The following is a 15,095-nucleotide window of genomic DNA, read 5'->3' as shown; positions in this document are numbered from 1 at the left end:
GGGGCTATTACAAGTAGTGCCTGCGGTCCCTGTTCAAGGAGGAAGCTGGACGTCTAGGCACCACCTAGTCCGTCCCGCCTGGGGACGTCCAGGTGAATTGGAGTGGGATGAGGCTGGCCAGTTCAGTTAACGGCCACTCGGCCGTTCACCCCGTAGGCGCTAGGGTGTTTATGGTGAACTGGGGTTGTGGATCTCCCTGACCGCCGGACTGCGGGGGTTCATCTCCGACTCCACCCCATCATGTGGTCGTTCGGGCCCCGCCTCTGCCCCAGTTCCTGTTTCAGTTTCTGGCGTCCCGCTTCGGCTCCTCCCAGAGCCCGGCTCTGCCCCGCATCCCGCCCCGCCGGGGATGGGTCCCTGTTGCTCAGGCCGGCCCTTCCGGGGCCCTGGAGGCTCCAGGACCTTTCGGTGACTGCCGGCGCACCGGGTGCAGCCGACCCTAGAATGAAGGGCGGCGAGGGGGACGCGGGCGAACAGGCCCCGCTGAACCCGGAGGTGGATAGCCCGGTGGGCTCGGCTACGTACCGGGAGTTCGTGCACCGCGGCTACCTGGACCTCATGGGGGCCAGCCAGCACTCCCTGCGGGCGCTCAGCTGGCGCCGCCTCTACCTCAGCCGGGCCAAGCTCAAAGCCTCCAGCCGTACGTCTGCGCTGCTGTCGGGCTTCGCCATGGTGAGGGGCTGGCAAGGGTCACTCGGAATGGGCGGAGCACGTGGGGGGCACGGGGCTAAAGTGAAGGGGTCCCGGAGGACAGAACGGAAGAGGATAGCTATTCTAGTAGAGGAAGGCACACAGTCCCAGGGAAGTGGGGGGAAAAAAGCCCTTGATGGAAGGGGGCTGTTGTAGGCACGACCCTAGTCCTATAAACGGAACTGTGGGAAAGATTAGACCCAAAAGTGTCATGGGAGAAGAGTAGACAGTTCAGGAGGGCAAACTGGTCAGGAAAAAAGCCTATTCAAGTCGAAGTGATTAGTTACTAAGTCCTTAAAGGCAAATCTGAGCCGAATGAGGGGATCTTAAAAACCGGGCTAGAAGAACAAGGAGGGGAAAAAATGCATGAAGTCACCCAACTGAAAAGGGCCCATCCTCAGGAAGACACCCCCTGCCTCTCAGAAGACACACAGTGCTAGAGTTGCCCAATAATAATGCCAGTGAGAAAGCTGCTGGGGAAGGAAACTGATCAAGAAGCTGATAAGTGAATCTGATAAACTGTAGGTGTGCAAGGATCTCAACTAACGGTTCCAGCAGTGGCCTGGGGAAGTGGGACTGAGGGACAGCCAAGGATGCAGTCAATAAATTTAAGTCCTGCCTCCCCCCTACTTATGACCAGCTGTATGACCCTGTTGCAGGCCTGTATGAAGTTGTGAGATCATAGAAGATGCAGTCTTTATAGTTTGCCAAGCTTTTGCTCAGGAGGAGCTGTGATTCTTGTTATGGGGAACCTTAGCTCTAGGTGTGTCAGAGCAAGATCTACATACCAGGGGGAGGTTCGGACCAATGTGATAATTGGATGCAGTGGAAACTGACAAGGGCACTCAGCAGGGGAAGGGTGTAGAAGGAAGTGGTTTTCTCCACTTGATCAAAGGAAGAAGGAAGCAGGCTGGAGCCAGGGACATCTTTTGGGAATGTGCTCTTGTGTAGGTAGACCTTGGAAGGAGCTAAGGTGGGGGTCATATACTAGGTAACTTGGGTTGGTCCCTGACTCTCTGCTGCAACCTTGGTATTTCCATGAAGAAAAATCTGTAACTCCAACAGTTATTCTTGGCTTGAGGGGTTCATATTCCACAGAACAGCACACAGTTCCTGATGAGGATGTCATCAGAGTCAGCTCCCCATCTCAGCACAAAAGGAATGGCACAGCCACCCCTGGACCTGCTTGAGAGAGGCCAGCTAGCTCTATGATCCAGTTCTAAGGGAACAATCCAACCTGCTGCAAGATTTGTAGGTTGCCAGGATGACAGTTTAAGGGCTAGGGCCTTCTCTGAGGATCAGGAAGTGAATGTGTAGGTTCTGGGGGCAGTCCTGGCTCCAGTCCTGGTAGGGGAGAAGCTGAGTCAGGCCCTGGGGGAAACCAGGGCTAAGTCTGGCTGGATCCCTGTTGGTGGAAAACACCTGCTGATATCTGCCATGGCCCAATTTCCCAAAATACTCAGCCTGATTTTCCTACCACAATTGCCTTCCTGCACCTTCCCCCCCCAAACAATCTGATGAATCCTCAAGAACCAGAAATTGGGGGGAGATTCCTGTTTTGTTTTGTTTTGTTTTTTGGTCTTTTTGAGACAGGGTCTCCCTGTAGCTCCAGCTGTCCTGGAACTCACTATGTAGACCAGATTGGCCTTGAACTCACAGAGATCCACCTGCCTCTGCCTCTGCCTCCCAAGTGCTGGGATTAAAGGCATGCGCCACCACCCCTGGCTTTTTTTTTTTTTTAATTTTTATTTTATGTGTATGCGTGTATTGCCTGCATGAAGGTAAGTGCACCTATGTTGTGCAATGCCCGCGGAGGTCAGAGGAGGCTGTCAGATCCTCTGGGACTAGAGTTACGGACAGTTGTTAGCGGCCATGTGGGTGCTGGGATTTGAACCTGGGTCCTTTGCAAGAAAAACCAGTGTTCTTAACTGCTGAGCCATCTCTCCAGCCCCGATTCCTGTTTTTTTGTATTTAGGCAAGGTCTCACTATCTAGCCCTTGCTGGCATAGAACTTGCTATATAGACCAGGCTTGGCTTCAAACTCAGAGATCCTCCTGCTTCTGCCTCCTAAATGCTGGGATTAAAGGCATGCATTACCATGTCTAGCTTGAAATCTAGATTCTTAAACCAAGGTGGCCTAGTTTAAATAATTTAGAAATTGAACTCAAAGGCTGTGGGTGTAGCTCAGTTGGCAGAGTGCTTACCTAGCATACAGGAAGCCCTGGGTTTGATCTCTAGCACCACATACACTGGGTATGGTGGTGCACACTTATAAACCCAGCACTTGAAAGGCAGAAATCAGGAATTCAAAGTTATCCTTATCCTTGGCTACACAGAAAGTTCAAGGCCTGCCTGGGCTGCATGAGACCCTATCTCAACAAATTCAGCTGTCACCACCTACCAGAGATGGTGCCTATGAAATATGTGCCACTATATAATCATTTTTAAAAAATATTTTATTTTACGTGTATGTGAGTGCATCCATGTCATGCAATGCCGCAGAGGTCAGAAGAGGGCTTAGGATTCCCCTGGAACTGGAGTTAATGACTGTTTGTAGCTGCCATGTGGATGTTGGGAATAAAACCCAGGTCCTCTGCAAGAGCAGTCAGTGCTCTTAACTGCTGAGCCATCTCTCTAACCCCTATATAATCATTGTTTACAGGTGAGAAAATGGTCTGCAATGTTAAGGCAACTGTTGCACAGCAAGTTAGTGGTAGGATTTGAACTTAAGTAGTCTAGAGTCCAAATTTATACATGCCTAGAACAGAGTCATTAACTCAAATGTTTGAAAAGGCCAGACTGGCTGGGTGGGGCCTTATGATGGAGAGAGACTGTGACCTCTCCTAAGTGAACAGCTATAATTCAGTTTTGATAGTGTCACATTTAAATGTGGGCCTGGTATGGCCAGATCTGCCGAGGGTTCAAGATAATTTAGAATGAAACTTTTTGAGGTTTTTGTTGTTTTTGAGACAGGGTCTCCCTGTAGCTCCAGCTGGCTTTGAACTCACAGAGATCTGCTTGCCTCTGCTTCCTGAGTGCTGGGATTAAAGGCGTACACCACCTTGTGTTTTAAGAGTTGTCAATTTAGGGGGTGGAGAGATGGCTCAGTGGTTAAGAGCACTGACTGCTCTTGCAGAGGACTTGGGTTCGATTCCCAGCACCCACATGGCAGCTATAAACCATCCTTAACTACAGTTCCAGGAGAATCTGAAGCCTGATTCTGATCTCCACAGCATTTCACGACACAGTGCACTCACATATATGTAGGCAATATACTGTACACATAAAATAAAAAAATAAAATTTTTTAAAAAAAGTTGGCAACTTGAGCTGGGCATGGTGACACACGCCTTTAATCCCAGCACTCGGGAGGCAGAGGCAGGCGGATCTCTGTGAGTCAAGGCCAGCCTGGTCTACATAGTGAGTTCCAGGACAGCTGGGGCTACAGGGAGACCCTGTCTCAAAAAGACCAAAAAAAAAAAAAAAAAAGTTGGCAACTTAATGTAAAGTGTAGCCTTGACCATTAGCATCAACTAGAATGGTACCTGACACTGTCCTCAGCACTTAATGTGTATTTCATTTCCCTTTCCCAACAAGCCTATTATCAATCCCCATTTTCCAGGTAAGAAAATGAGACACTTCTCAAGATTACACAGCTGGCCAATCTTAGCTACTCGGGACACTGAAGAAGATAGTAAATTTGAGGCCAATCTGGACTATACAGTGAACTTCTGTAGGAGGGAGAGGAGGGAGGAAGGGAGATAGAGCTAAGAATGAACTCAGGCAGCCTAGAGTTTTTTTGCTTGGTTGCTTTGGGTTTGTTTGTTTGTTTTCAGTCAGGGTCTCACTATGTAGCCCTGGCTTTCCTGGAACTATATGGACCAGGATGGTCTCAAACTCATGTGAAGGCATGTGCTACCACACCTGGCCCTTTTGGGTTCTTTTGAGATAGGATCTCCAACATGTAGCTTATGCTGCTCTAAACTTGAGGTGCTCCTGCTTCAGCATCCTTTGTGCTGGGCATGTATCACCTAAGGCATGTATCACCACCTTAGCCTGAGTATTGTCTTTGCTTTCTAATTTTGAACCTAGGACCTTATGAATGCTAGGTAAGGGCTCTACCACTGAGCTTCATCCCCAGCCTGGAAGCTGTGCTTTTTAACCCCTATGTTAATAACCAAGTAAAACTCAGAAACATATTTATTAACCAGCCTGCTTGATAGCTAGGTAAAGAAATCAAGGTCCAGGACACAACAGGAAACTCCCAGGACATGGTGGTTCATACCTGTAATCCCAGCACTTGGAAAGCTGAGGCAGGAGGATCACAAGCTTTAGGCCAGCCTGGGCCCAAATTCCAGACCAGCCTAAGCTATAAAGACCCCTTCTTTAAAATAGAAAAGCTAAGTATCTTCTTTCTGCCAGGTACTGTTCTAAATCTTAGGAATGTAGTAGTGATGTGCCCAAACAAAACAAAGCAAAAAACCCAACGACTTTATAGGGACTCAACCTATCCCCTCTTCTGCCCACAGGTGGCAATGGTGGAGGTACAGCTGGAGAGTGATCACGAATACCCACCAGGCCTGCTAGTGGCCTTTAGTGCCTGTACCACCGTGTTGGTAGCTGTGCACCTCTTTGCACTCATGGTCTCCACATGTCTGCTGCCCCACATTGAAGCCGTGAGCAACATCCACAACCTAAACTCTGTCCACCAGTCACCACACCAGCGACTCCATCGCTATGTGGAGCTGGCATGGGGCTTCTCCACTGCCTTGGGCACCTTTCTCTTCCTGGCTGAAGTTGTTCTTGTTGGTTGGGTCAAGTTTGTGCCCATTGGGGCTCCCATGGACACACGGGCCCCTGTATCCCAGGTGCCACCAGTAACCACCTCCCTTAGTCCAGCCTCCAAACTCCCACCATCCTCTGCTTCTGTAGCCCCATCACAGCAGCCTTCCAAGCCCTGCCCACCCCAGGAAGTTTGTGGTGGTGGTGCCCATGGGCCAGGTTGGCAGGCAGCTATGGCCTCCACAGCAATCATGGTACCTGTGGGACTTGTGTTTATGGCCTTTGCCCTACATTTCTACCGATCCTTGGTGGCCCACAAGACAGACCGCCACAAGCAGGAGCTTGAGGAACTGAGTCGCCTGCAGGGAGAGCTGCAAGCTGTGTGAGCCTGGCTTTATCCTGAAAGCACTGCCTCCCTACATCTGCAAGAGACCCCAGGGATCTACAGACCTCATTCCCTGCCCCAGGCTGGGGCCACTTCCTGTAGCCACTCAGGTAGAGACCAGAGTCCCACATTCCCAGAGATGTTCCCTATCAGTGTGTCCCAATGGGTTTTGTAAGCTCCATTCTGCTTGGCTGGAGGAATGGGAGGAAGTGGAACATCTAAGGATCCTGGGCTAGGTGAGAAGCAAGGAGGCCCAGGTGGGATCTTTGGTGCTGACCAGCTGCTTGCTCCTCTGTGGGTTGTGGCGGTCAGGTCACATGCCTGCACAGCTATCCCCAAAGGCAGTCAACCCTTGCTTCATTTACGTATAATCAATTTTATCATTGGCATCTTGAGGGAGATTTTACCTGTCATGATTTTGATGGGCTCCACATTCCCACTTTGGCTGCTGTTTGTACAACAGGCAGAGCTCAGAATATCTAGGAGCCACTCCCCACTTGGTGACCTGTCAGTGTGCCCGCTCCACTGCTCTAGGTGCATATGTATGTATCTTATCCGGTTCTCACTGTCCTTGGCTGAGCTGGGGGAAGAGGAGAGTCAGAAGACTTGGGGACTGTGCAGCTAGTGAGACTCCTTAGCAAGGGTTGGGTGAGGGGATTTTAAGGGAGAAAATTCAGCCCTTTGAATGCAGAGCTCTTCTGACACCAAACTTTTTGATGCACTTTGTTTTGTATAATAAATTGTGTTTCACATACGTTCCTGTGGCTGTGAATGGGATGAAGTGGAAGCCTTGTTGAGTAAGAGTGTTTGTTCCTAAGGGCCAGGTAGAGGGAAGTGTACCTGATGGGAAGTGAGTCCAGGTACACTGCTGACAAGGGTTGATAGCTTCTGAATGTGGTGAGTTATTCTAAAGCTAAGGCCTCTGAACTCTTGTTCCTAACTCTGGATCTCTACTTCTTCTATTGAGATTACATGGTTTCTCCAGTGACTACTACTTCCTAAAGGGATGGGGTTTTTGTTTGCTACTTTTTGAGACTGGGCCTCCCTGTAGCCCCACTTGCCTGGAATTCACTATTTAGACCAGGTTGGTCTCTAGCTCACAGAGATCCACCTGCTTTTTGCCTCCCGAGTGCTGGAACTAAAGTTTTCTGCCACCACACCCAGCTCTTAAGGGGTTGTTCTTAAGTTTTCTCATTTAGTCATCACAGCATCTCAAGAGACAAGGGTACCTTTTCCATTTCAGAGATAAAGCAGCTGAGGCCCAGGAAGGCTGTTCATCTTACCCACAGCCACAGCTAGTGGTGATACTGAACTTGGATTGCCTTTACCCTCACAGGAATCTCTGGAAAATGGAGTTGGTACTGGGGCAACTATGCCCATATAGACTTCTTTTCAGCCTCATTTACCTAATAATTTTAGAGTCCAAGTCCTGTTTTTGTGGTCAAGAACTTGGACAATTCCCTCTTATTACCTGTAATGGTAAAATTAAAATTTGCAAAACCAGGTTCCTAGACTTTTTCCTGCACTGTTCTGAGGTTTGCAGGAAGTCCTTTGTGAACAATTACCATCCATTCTTGGAAGAATAATCTGAAACTAAGGGAGGTCAATGGTTTTCCCAGGGTCACATAGTGAGGGACTATTGAAGAGAAGCCACTTAGGGCATCCTTAGCTCAGGCAGCAGGTCTGTGGCAAGTTCAAGTTTCTCCAGATACCTAAGTGCCTGCCCCATTCACTCTGAATGAAAAGGATGCTTAGCCTTGCAGCATCCTCAGCTTCAGGCTCCCAAGTGAGGCTTCAGTTGGGCTTGTTTCTGAGCTCAGGCAATGAGATCCTCTGAGCAGAGAGAGCCCTAGCCTAAGAACGCACTGTGTGGGGATGACTGGCTTACTGTCAGACCTTTAATTTTACAAGACCCAGTTAAGGGCCTTTAGGCCTTTCCTAGGTTTATTGAAACCCTCAGACAACATTCAGTCTTACCACTAATGGTAGACGGAGCATGGTACATCATTTTACACAATGCATCATTCTCTTATACATCAGTCTCCCCATCTATCAAATCGGCATCTTAAAATGGGCCCGAAGTCTGGGGCTGGAGAGATGGCTCAGCAGTTAAAAAGAGCACTGGGTGCTCTTGCAGAACGAGGATCTATTCCTAGCACCCGCAAGACTGCTAACAGCCCTCCATAACTGCAGTTCCAGGGGCTCCAAAGCCCTCTTCTGATCTCTGAAAGCACTGCACCACGGGGATGCACTTATACGCATAGCAGGCAATACACGCCTACACATAAACATTTTTTAAAAAATGGGCCCGGCCGGGCGTGGTGGTGCACGCCTTTAATCCGAGCACTCGGGAGGCAGAGGCAGGCAGATCTCTGTGAGTTCAAGACCAGCCTGGTCTACATAGTGAGTTCCAGGACAGCTGGGGCTACAGGGAGACCCTGTCTCAAAAAGAGAAAAAAAAAAATAAAAAAATAAAATGGCCTAAAGGAGAGGTAGCCCCGTTGGGAAAGTGCTTGCCTAGCATTCCGGAAGCCCTGGGTTAAATTCCCAGCACCCCATAAAACGGGTGTGGTGCAGCAAAACTATAGTCATCTCAGCACCCAGGAGCTAGTGGCAAAAGGATCAGTTCAAGGCCATCCTCTGCTACAGAGCAAGTTCGAGGCCACTGTCGCAAAAAACAACGGAGGTCCAAGTTGAATAACGGGAAGAAAACGATCACTTCATTATGTGTGTGGGGAGGCAAAGCGTCTGAGTCACCGGTCTTGGTCGTATTTTTCCACCTTCCAGTCAGCCCAGGTTTCAGGGGCTCTACAGGAAGCACCCCCAATACGCGGGGTTCCGCGAGCGTGACCACGCCCCTCTGCGCGCCTCTTAGCCACGCCCACAACCGGATCCGCAGATTCGTTACCCCGGCTCAGGATTGTTTGGAAGCCTTTCCTTGGCTGAAAATTCTCATCGGACTTTGAGAAGACTTTTGCGCTGTCACCATTTTGCCCTCCATCGAAGTGGGTTGCTCTTTGAATTGTGCTAGTAAGAAAAACCAAGGAAAAGCGGCCGACCTTGCCAACAGGGCTTGGCTAGCCGGGCGTCATTTTCTTGACTCCAAGGCAGGTGAAGGGAGGTGACGGATGAAGCCAAGAACGGTAGCGGAGCTGCACTGCAGCCCCTTAGACCTTTGAGCTGCGCAAAGAAGGGACAGAACGGGAGCAAAGGACCGCGCATCCTGTTCACTCATTTGCCCCGCCCGCTTCGCGAATCTGCGACTGTTTAACGCGCCACTCAAATCTCCCGAGTTCTGGCTGGCCTCCTCCCCTCGCCCCGCCCCCTTTTCCTCAGAGGCTTGTCGCAGCTTTCATCGCCGCCGATTCGTCACGAACCTCAGACCGCAGCAGCTGGATAGGGGTTGTGCGGCCCACTCTCCGGGGGATGCGGCCCATCTCCAAGCTCGCTAGACTGCAACTCCCTAGCCTTAAAGGGCGCCGGTCGAGGCAAGGCCGCTACCTTCGGCCCGGTGGATCGCTTGGCAGCGCCTGTGGCGAAAGTGCGAATGCAGACGCTGTGCCCACTGGGCCTCGTGCAGGTGGCGGTGGTGTTTGGTGCGCGCGCCGGGGAGGTGGTGGTGGGGGGGCGCCGCCGCCGCCACCGCTGCGGGGCCGGGTCTCGCGCTGCCACCGCCGCCGCCGCCTCACGCCGCTGAGGTGCTGCGCGCGGTGGGGGGAGGGGGAGCCGCTCGCCAAGAGCGGGTGAGTAGGGTCGTGGCGCGCGTGCGCGAAGACGGTGGTGGGGGGGCACAGAACGCGCCCGGGCGGGAGAGGGCAGCGGCGCGCGTTACCCTCATCCCCCCCCCCCCGCCCGGATTCAGGGTCTGAAGCTGGGTCTCAGGCTCGGTCTCGCGGTGTTTCCAACGCCCTGAAGAGGTGCCACCTCGGGTCCAGAGGATCGGGGCGCGGGGACGGGAGCGGCTGTGTGGGAGCGGGAGCCGGGCTTGGCCCGGGCCGCTGGCCGGTGAGGAGGCGGGAGGGGGCGGGGCCTGCCAGGGGACGGGGGAGGGGTCTTGCGTGGAGGCCAAGTGGGGCGCGCTAGGGAGAGCGGGAAGGTAAGGGGGCGCGAGATAGGCTTGGGCCCTGAGGGTAGAATTGGGGGGTGGACAGAGAATGGAGTGTTTAGTGAGCCAGGGTACTTGAGGCAAAATCTGGGGGTGCCTCAGGTCGTGCTGAGGTGTGGAAACTGGTGTGATGAGAGAACCTGGAATCTGGGCTAACCAATGAGGAGACAGCAGGGGAGTCAGGCCTGAGTCTTGGACCCTCATTGGTAATGCTCCTTTCCTGATAGTGTAAATGAGCAAAGATGGACCAGGAAGGTGGGGGAGATGGGCAGAAAGCCCCAAGCTTCCAGTGGCGGAACTACAAGCTCATCGTGGATCCTGCTTTGGACCCTGCCTTGCGCAGGCCTTCCCAAAAGGTGTACCGCTATGATGGAGTCCACTTCAGTGTCAGTGTGAGTGCCCCAAGGAGACCTCCAGACCTCCTTGACCTCCCATACCTCTAACTTGTTCTCTTGAAAATCAGCGAACTGTCTCAGCTCCTTCAAGCAAGGGTCTTCACGTGGGTTTCCTACAGCCATCGACCTCTCACCCTGAATTTTCATCTCTTCCTGCTTTCTTTACTAGGACTCAAAGTACACACCAGTCGAAGACCTCCAAGACCCCCGTTGCCATGTCAGATCCAAAAACAGAGACTTTTCCCTCCCAGTCCCTAAGTTTAAGGTAGGTGCCTGCAGGCCTCCTGGCATGTTGGCCTTTGGAGGGTGTTGTGGGTTCTGGCACCCTGTTCTTCAACATAGCCTAATAAAGTGTTCATTCCAGTGAAAGACTGATAGCCAGATCTAATCACTGCTGAGTCTGTGAGGCTGAGATGGTTTTTGACAGGAGACACTTGCATAGATGATGTGTCTCTAGAATGTCTGGGGTGACAGTGGTACCGGCTTCTCCACAGTGAGCTAGGGGTGGATTTTGCTGCCATCTTAATCATGGCATATTCTGATACAGCACAAAGCATGGCAGCGGGGTATCCTAGTCAGTCAGCAGTTAAGGGAGCTGACAAGGGAACTGCCTGCCTGGAGTCCTCTCTTCCTCACCGCCATCTTGTTTCTTAAGAGCTGTTCCATTTCTCAATCTAAGAAGGCTATCCATCAGGCCTTGGACTGAGCCTAGAAACTTGGCTGTCCTTGGTTTCCTTCTAATTCTTTGTTTTTATTTAATTTTTCCTTCACTAATTCTTTGAAGTAATTTGTGGGGTCCTTTTGCCTTTTACTTTTAAAAAATATTTTTATATTACTTTCATTATGTGTATATGTGTATGCCTGTGTTGTCAGGGTATGTGCATGTGTGGGAGTGCAGGTGGAGGCCAGAGGGGTCAGATCCTCCTGGAGCTGGAGTTACAGATGGTTGTGAGCCACCTGGCATAGGTGCTAGGAACTGAAGTCAGATCTCTGCAAGAGCAGTATGCCTTCTTAACTGCTAAGCCACTTCTCAAGCCCCTTCTTTTACTTTTTTTACTTCCTCTGGACAGACTCACACCTGCAGCTCTCTTACCTGACTGTTTACCTTCCAAATACCCATTTCTAGCCTATATCTATCCCAGACTCACTTAAAACAAATTATCTTTATTCCCTCAATCCCGTTCTCTCATTCATTTTTCTCTCTGATAAATAGCAACACCAGATACTCAGGTGCACAGGGTAGAAATCTCAGAGTTCTCTAGTAGCTCTTTCCTTTTTGTCTTCACTTTTCTATCTCCACTGCTGGTCCTCCATGAGAGCCTTACATCCATTGAGCCTGGTGTCCTTGCCCCTCCGCTTTCCTGTATTTTATTCTCTATCTTGGCTGTCACTTGTCTCTGATTCTCTTCTTCGCACTTTTATTTGCAAAGTCCTTATTGTGTGTGCCTGTGCACCATGTGTGCACCATGGCACACATGTAGGAATCAGACTACAACTTGTAAGAGTCAGTTCTTGCCTTCTACCATGGGGTCCAGGGATTGAAGTCAGGTTGTCAGACTTGGTGGCAGGTGCCCGTAACTGCTAAGCCATCTTGCTGGCCTGCCATGTCTATGCTGTGAGGCACTAGCACATGCGGTTATTGATCTGGTCAAGCCTTATCACTGCCTTGACACCACACCTTTCTTATTTCTAAAGTATACACTTTTCCATTTTTAGAAAATGCCAAGTTGTATAGTTCCATGTCTTGGAAGTCTTTGTTATTTTGGTGAACTTTGTGCATCCAAAAAGTCCGGTAAGGGGCTAGAGAGATGGCTCAGCAGTTAAGAACACTGGCTGTTCTTGCAGAAGACCTGGGTTTGAATCCCAGCACCCACTTGGCAGCTAACTACTGTGCATAACTCCAGTTCCAGGGACTCCAACAGCCTCTTCTGTCCTCTGCAGGCATTGCACAACACAGGTTCAGTTACCTACACGCAGGCAATACATGCATACACATAAAGTAAAAATAATAAATAAAATATTTTTAAAAAAAGTCCCGTAAGAACGAAGAATCTTTGTGACTCCTTCCCTCGTTTTGCTCTGTATAACAATAACAATATCCATTTCTGGTGACACTGTCATGGTTGCATTATGTACAACTGAATTATCTCCCCCCACCCCTTGGCTTTTTTAAAAAAATACTATTTTTATTTTTGTATGTGAATGTTTATCCTGTATGGATGTAAGTACACCTGTGTCATGCAATGCCCAAGGTGGTCAGAAGAGAGCGTCAGAACCCTTGGAACTGGAGTTCAGGATGGTTGTTAGCTGCCATGTGGGTGCTGGGAATCCAACCTTGGCCTGTTGCAAGAGCAGCCAGTGCTCTTAACCGCTGAGCCATCTCTCCAAACCTGCTTTTTGTGTATTTTTTGAGGCAAAATCTTCCTGTAGCTCAGCTGGCCTGGAACTCACTATGTAGACCAGACTGGCCTGTGAGATCTGCTTGCCCCTGCCTGCTGGGATTAAAGGTGTACATTACTATGCCTGGCCTTGTTTTTGTTTTTTGAGATAAGGTCTTCCTAGGAAGGTAGCCCAGGCTGGCTTTGATCCTAGGATCCTCCTGCCTTAGCCTCCCAAGTGTTAGAATAGAAATGTACTACCACCTTCAACACTGTCTTGTCTACTTTTCTGAATAGGAACTTGTTTCCCATTTTTGTGTTTCTAGTGCCAGGCCCATGGGAGTCAGTAGAAGCCAAACTAGGATTATTTCCTTCTGCTACTTCCTCCTGTGTGTGTTGATGCTTAAGTTTATGCATTTCTTTTCCTGATTTTTGTCATTTTGTAGTAAGAAGAATTCAGGGAGAGAGGTCAAGACTGATGTAGGCCTTATGACTTCCCCTTCCCTTGCCCAGGCTTCTGTGTTGATCTCATGGATTTCTCTAAAGTTTCCCGAATGGTAAGGAAGCTGTGCTCATTATAGAAACTCTAGACCAACCCCTGTTCGTTCCACAGCTGGATGAATTCTATATCGGCCAGATCCCACTGAAGGAAGTGACTTTTGCGAGGCTCAATGACAACGTGCGGGAAACATTCCTGAAGGATATGTGCCGAAAGTATGGTGAGGTGGAAGAGGTGGAGATCCTTCTCCACCCCCGTACTCGCAAGCACCTGGGACTCGCCCGTGTGCTTTTTACCAGTACTCGGGGTGCCAAGGAAACAGTCAAAAACCTCCACCTTACCTCCGTCATGGGCAACATCATCCATGCCCAGCTTGATATCAAAGGTGAGGACTCCCCTACCTGTTGCCCAAGGTTGGTCTTCAGCAGGGATTTGTGCATGCAAATGCCTGTTGGATTTGGGCAAATGATCAGGTTCATGATTCTTTACTGAAACTCTTGGTGCGAGTGGTGTTTGTGAACTTGGAATTGTTTAAATTTTAGAGAGGAATTATGGAACCTAGGATATTTTGTGTCACTGACAGCATGATTTGGAGCAGCACTCCATAGTCACACACAATTATATCCAATAAGAAACCGTATTTATGATGACACTTGAACTATAGTAAATCTAAATACTGAGTCTCAGTATTGGGTTTTCAAGAGGTATTTTTTATTGTGAAACTTTAGGTAATTTGTGCTTGCTTCAGTGGAGGGCCCGGAGTTAAAGGTCAGTGGGAGAGGATATGCCTAGTGTCCTCAAGACCCTCACAAACAGATTTGTGAAGATCAGTGAAACAGCTGGCACTGTGGCACTTGCCTGTAACCTGGGTACTTGGAGGCAGACGCAGGACTGTTGCAAGTTTGAGGCTAGCGTATCTATATAGAGCATTCCAAGCCAAGCAGGCTACAGATCCTGTCTCAAAAAAACAAAAAGAGCCGGTTGTTGTTGGTGCATGCCGGTAGGATATGCTGAAGAGGCAGATCATGAGTTCGAGGCCAGCCTAGGTTACACATTTTGCCAGGCGTGGCGACATACGCCTTTAATCCCAGCATTCAGGAGGCAGAGGCAGGCGGATCTCTGGGGGTTCGAGGCCAGCCTGGTCTCCATAGTGAATCCAGGCCAGCTGGGGCTAGAGGGAGACCCTGTCTCAAAAAAAAAACAGCAAAAAAAACCCAAAAAGGAATGTTGTATGTGGTGGCGCACACCTTTAATCTTAGCACTTGGGAGGCAGAGGCAAGCAGACCTTTGTGATATTGAAGCCAGCCTGATCTACGTAGTGAGTTCCAAGGCTACAGGGAGACCCTGACTTTGAAAGGGTAGGAGGGCACTGGGGAGATGACTCAGTAGATAGAGTACTTACTGTGCAAGCATGAGGACCTGAGTTCAAATCTCCACCCATGTGAAAACCAAGTATGGTCACGTGTTCCTGTAACCTGGATGTTGGGGGAGTGGAGACAAGCAGATCCAGGAGCTTGCTGGCTGGCCAGCCTAACTGAAAGACAAGCTTCAGTTTCAGTGAGAGACTTTGTCTCAAAAGAGTAAGACTGAGTACAGTAGATGCCCAGTGTCCCCCTTTGGTTCTGTGTCTGTGGACTTGGGCATCCCCCACACACACACGTAAATAAAACAAAAAGAAAGATAGATGAAGCAATCTGGAGCTGCTTTCAAGTAATTATAGGGAGAAATGGGAAGTAAAGGTTACAGTGCACCTAAAGAAGGCAGCTGTTAGTGTTTGCAGGAGGGATTGAAGATTAATACTCCAAAGCCAGACATTTAGATATTTGTATGTCATCTCATAGGATTTTTTTTTTTTTTTTTTT

General features: G+C 49.7%; 2 protein-coding genes across 8 annotated transcripts in view; both read left to right on the top strand.

The window, feature by feature from the left end:
• The first annotated feature begins 38 nt into the window (after positions 1-38).
• On the top strand, positions 39-6,610 carry Orai3 (ORAI calcium release-activated calcium modulator 3). The gene is made up of 2 exons (XM_008823822.3): positions 39-672; positions 5,219-6,610. The coding sequence occupies exons 1-2, from the start codon at positions 241-243 to the stop codon at positions 5,855-5,857; spliced, it is 1,071 nt and encodes a 356-aa protein (XP_008822044.2). The 5' UTR covers positions 39-240; the 3' UTR covers positions 5,858-6,610.
• Positions 6,611-8,302: 1,692 nt separating this feature from the next.
• Setd1a (SET domain containing 1A, histone lysine methyltransferase) overlaps positions 8,303-15,095 on the top strand; it is a 25,812-nt gene continuing 19,019 nt past the window's right edge. The window contains exons 1-5 of one of the 7 annotated variants that reach the window (XM_029559079.1): positions 8,303-9,397; positions 9,719-9,861; positions 10,189-10,353; positions 10,526-10,621; positions 13,348-13,618. In XM_029559079.1, the coding sequence (XP_029414939.1) occupies positions 10,204-10,353; positions 10,526-10,621; positions 13,348-13,618 (517 nt within the window). In that variant the 5' untranslated portion in view covers positions 8,303-9,397; positions 9,719-9,861; positions 10,189-10,203. Of the gene's footprint in view, positions 9,600-9,718; positions 9,862-9,933; positions 9,953-10,188; positions 10,354-10,525; positions 10,622-13,347; positions 13,619-15,095 lie in introns of those variants that run through there. The other 6 variants (XM_029559078.1, XM_008823818.2, XM_029559082.1 and 3 more) reach the window with 6 other exon arrangements.

The sequence above is a fragment of the Nannospalax galili genome, unplaced genomic scaffold (assembly GCF_000622305.1).
Source record: "Nannospalax galili isolate Female #2095 unplaced genomic scaffold, S.galili_v1.0 scaffold788, whole genome shotgun sequence".
In the NCBI taxonomy this organism is placed as follows: domain Eukaryota; kingdom Metazoa; phylum Chordata; class Mammalia; order Rodentia; family Spalacidae; genus Nannospalax; species Nannospalax galili.
Note: the sequence above shows the minus strand (reverse complement) of the source record. Positions and strands in the feature narration are given on the sequence as shown.

Excerpts from the sequence above, each read along its gene's own strand:
- Orai3 (XM_008823822.3), top strand. The coding sequence starts at position 241 with ATGTGGTCGTTCGGGCCCCGCCTCTGCCCCAGTTCCTGTTTCAGTTTC. Across the intron at positions 673-5,218 it reads TGCTGTCGGGCTTCGCCATG|GTGGCAATGGTGGAGGTACA; the intron begins GTGAGGGGCTGG and ends TTCTGCCCACAG.